This window comes from Frankliniella occidentalis, unplaced genomic scaffold (assembly GCF_000697945.3).
Source record: "Frankliniella occidentalis isolate FOCC.00 unplaced genomic scaffold, Focc_3.1 Scaffold18, whole genome shotgun sequence".
Lineage (NCBI taxonomy): Eukaryota > Metazoa > Arthropoda > Insecta > Thysanoptera > Thripidae > Frankliniella > Frankliniella occidentalis.
Genome location: NW_026267148.1, coordinates 2337659 through 2340520, shown reverse-complemented (window position 1 = coordinate 2340520; position 2862 = coordinate 2337659). Strand labels below are relative to the sequence as shown.

The following is a 2862-nucleotide window of genomic DNA, read 5'->3' as shown; positions in this document are numbered from 1 at the left end:
TTCCTGGGGAAAGAAATGAATCAAACAAGAGAAAGGTACAAAGAAGCCGCCATACGTGGCGATATGAACTAGACGCAGACTCCTCCGTAACATCAGATATTGCCGGAAACAAGTGTAACATTCACCACCATGAAACCCGATGCAAAAACAAAAACAGGAAAAAAAATAGTTTGCTTGAATATTTAATGTGGGGGTGTACTAATTGGAGCAGTTACCGTGGCCTAAGAAGAATTGCAAACCGCAACGAAAAGCCATTCCCGTAAATAATTCTACTCGCTTAAATTACCTCATTTATCACGCTGGCCAGCCAGGGTGACGTGGCGCGGCCCGCTTGCAATTCGAACTGGGCGTTAGAGAATATCACAAGCGTTAGAGATCATGAGCATGAGCCGCGTTCGTGCGTACAGCGAAAGGTATAAGGGGGACTTGCCCACCCATCTTAATAACCCTAGCAGTGAAAGAGCAATCTATGGTTTATGAAACAGAAGTAGATGAATGCCAAATTAAAGCCCACGAACTTTTGCAATTTATTTTAAAGGAATAAAAGCTTTTACGACTTGCCAGGTCAATTAAATACGTATTTACAGAAAAATCGAAACTAGGAAAAATAAACATTACACAAAATGAAGTATAAACATATAAGGGGGATGGGTATGGGTACTTCACCTTGCTGGAAGTAGTTGGCCTTGCGCACGTACACACAGACGAGCGCCATGAGCTGCAGCTGGGAGAGGCGCTGCCGGGTGGAGGGCGGCAACGGCAGCAGATCCCGCAGGTTGGCAATCTCCGCGTTTATCAGGTCCCGTCGTAGCTTGCTCGCGCCCTTCGTCGACTTGCCGGCGTCGAAGCTGTGCAAAAAGAAATTTATCATAAAATCACGGACATACCCCTTCCATACCTTTAATAATTTGTAGCGAAAGTGAGATCGTTAATTTTTGCACAATTGGAATATGACAATAGTGGACTTTTCTTTCACGACATGTTAACTTTACTAAGTATGGTAATAAAGTGACAAGCTACATGCAAACAGTTTCAAAACGTGTTTTCTTGCATGATTATTTGAAATGTCATTGTTAATTCCCGTGTATTCAAAAGTTACACATAGTTTCTCCTAAGTACAATGATAATTCCTTATTTCATACATACTGCGTTTTAATTACAGAAGGTTTTTTGTTTAACAGTAACTCAGCACATTGGACTAAGTAGACTTGCCCGCTCCTTCCCTTCCTTTAGGTCCATCCGCTCGCACCACAGCAGAAGCCTGCACCCATTGTCCTGTCGCAGCGGAAGAGTCCAACAGCGCCTGCTGGACGAGTGGACGCGCCTGCAGGACGTCAGCTGGACACCCCGCAGACCAGGAACAGTCCCTACACGTCAAGTGTTTGGCGATAGAAGGCACAGCGAGGGGGGGGGGGGTGAACAGATCGTTTCTCTTTTTTGTAAAATACATATAAGGAAATATGTTTATCAACATAAGGAAATATATAGTTTTCTGGTCTGTAGCATGCTTCTCTTTTTCTCTATCGATAGTTAAAAGCTAGCTGGCAAACATTATCTTTGTATGTATTTTTGTTTACTGTTAGAGTTTTAAGATATCATCTTCAAAATTTTACCTAAATTCAAGGAAAACTCTTCATTTTAAGTACATTATACTTTAAAACAAAAGAATTTCCCTTGGTGAGGGAAGTCCGCCGCGTAAAATCATGCCTGGCACAAAGGCACTCTCAGAAAGTTGGATGGCTCAGCTCAGTCATCGCATTGGAGCTCAGCACGCGATGAAAAATGAACGACATGTTCACACCCGCTGCACTACAGGCGGAACCCTGTCAGACCAGACGATTACAATGTTGTCCCTGGTGGCCCGGATCCGAATTGGGACTGGATCTAGTAGACTAGAAGTCGCAGCTTACGCAGCAAGCAACCGGATTTTAATAAGAGGTGACACACAAAGGCTCTTTAGGCTCTTCCTCGGGGCCCTTCTTTAGAATTTAAAGGTAGAAAAAAAAGAAGGAATTTTTTTTCTGGTGTTTCTAAACTTAAAGGGGGTGAGGAAGTTCCCGGAAATATTTAAACTAACGAATACTACGTTAAAAATTGTTTTCTTCTCACTCAAATAAACAGCGGTGATCTTCACTCAAAAATAGAGAGGTTTCCAAATTATCACTCAAACAGGGTGAGTTTTCTTAAACTATCGCTCTTATCGAACGAGGATATCAAGACCCCGTCCTCCGGCGGGCGAGGAAATTTACAGTAGAATTCTCGCTACACGATTGCTTGTGCGGAGAAATAGATTTCAGACTGTTTAGTGTTTATTGACCTGGTTCTCCAGTAGCCTTCAGGGGCTCAATCCATGTGGTCCGTCTGCCCAGAGGTGAAGCCTCGGGCACAGGGTTTGACCCCCCTCCCCCCTCTCTCCTCATCCTCTACTTCACCGTGGCCAGCTGGCAACAAGAGTGCATGGGCCGCGCTCATATCTCACCGTGACTGACGGACAGAACACATCAGGTCCCCCCCCCCTCTTCCCCTTCAGACAAGCAGCGCCCTCCTGTCCAGCGCCGCGGGGAAGGGGGTAGGGGGACTGGATAGGGAGCAGGGGTAGGGGGCTGCGTTCGCGCAGGTAGGAGGCACCTCGTAGCCTGTGGTATGGGGCGCTATCTTGCTCTCCTTCCATGGTGTCTAGACTTCCCCAGGTGTCGTTCGAACGCCTCCCGCAGTGCTGCATCGGGAGGTTCGCACGGCCCTGCTGCTATGCGCCGCGCACTGCAAACTGCCAGCCACAGCGGCGGCGAGGCGGCTTGGCACTGCCTCTCAGAGGGACCTACACACCACCCGCCCAGGTCCAGGAACCGGTAGACCCCCCCC

The 2862-nt window shown here is 47.0% G+C and overlaps 1 protein-coding gene across 3 annotated transcripts in view; it reads right to left on the bottom strand.

The window, feature by feature from the left end:
* Positions 1 to 2862, bottom strand: part of LOC113207554 (PAS domain-containing protein cky-1) — a 142141-nt gene that overhangs the window by 75091 nt on the left and 64188 nt on the right. For all 3 annotated transcript variants that reach the window (XM_052264304.1, XM_052264302.1, XM_052264303.1), the window contains one exon: positions 667 to 848. In XM_052264304.1, the coding sequence (XP_052120264.1) occupies positions 667 to 848 (182 nt within the window). The remainder of the gene's footprint in view (positions 1 to 666; positions 849 to 2862) is intronic.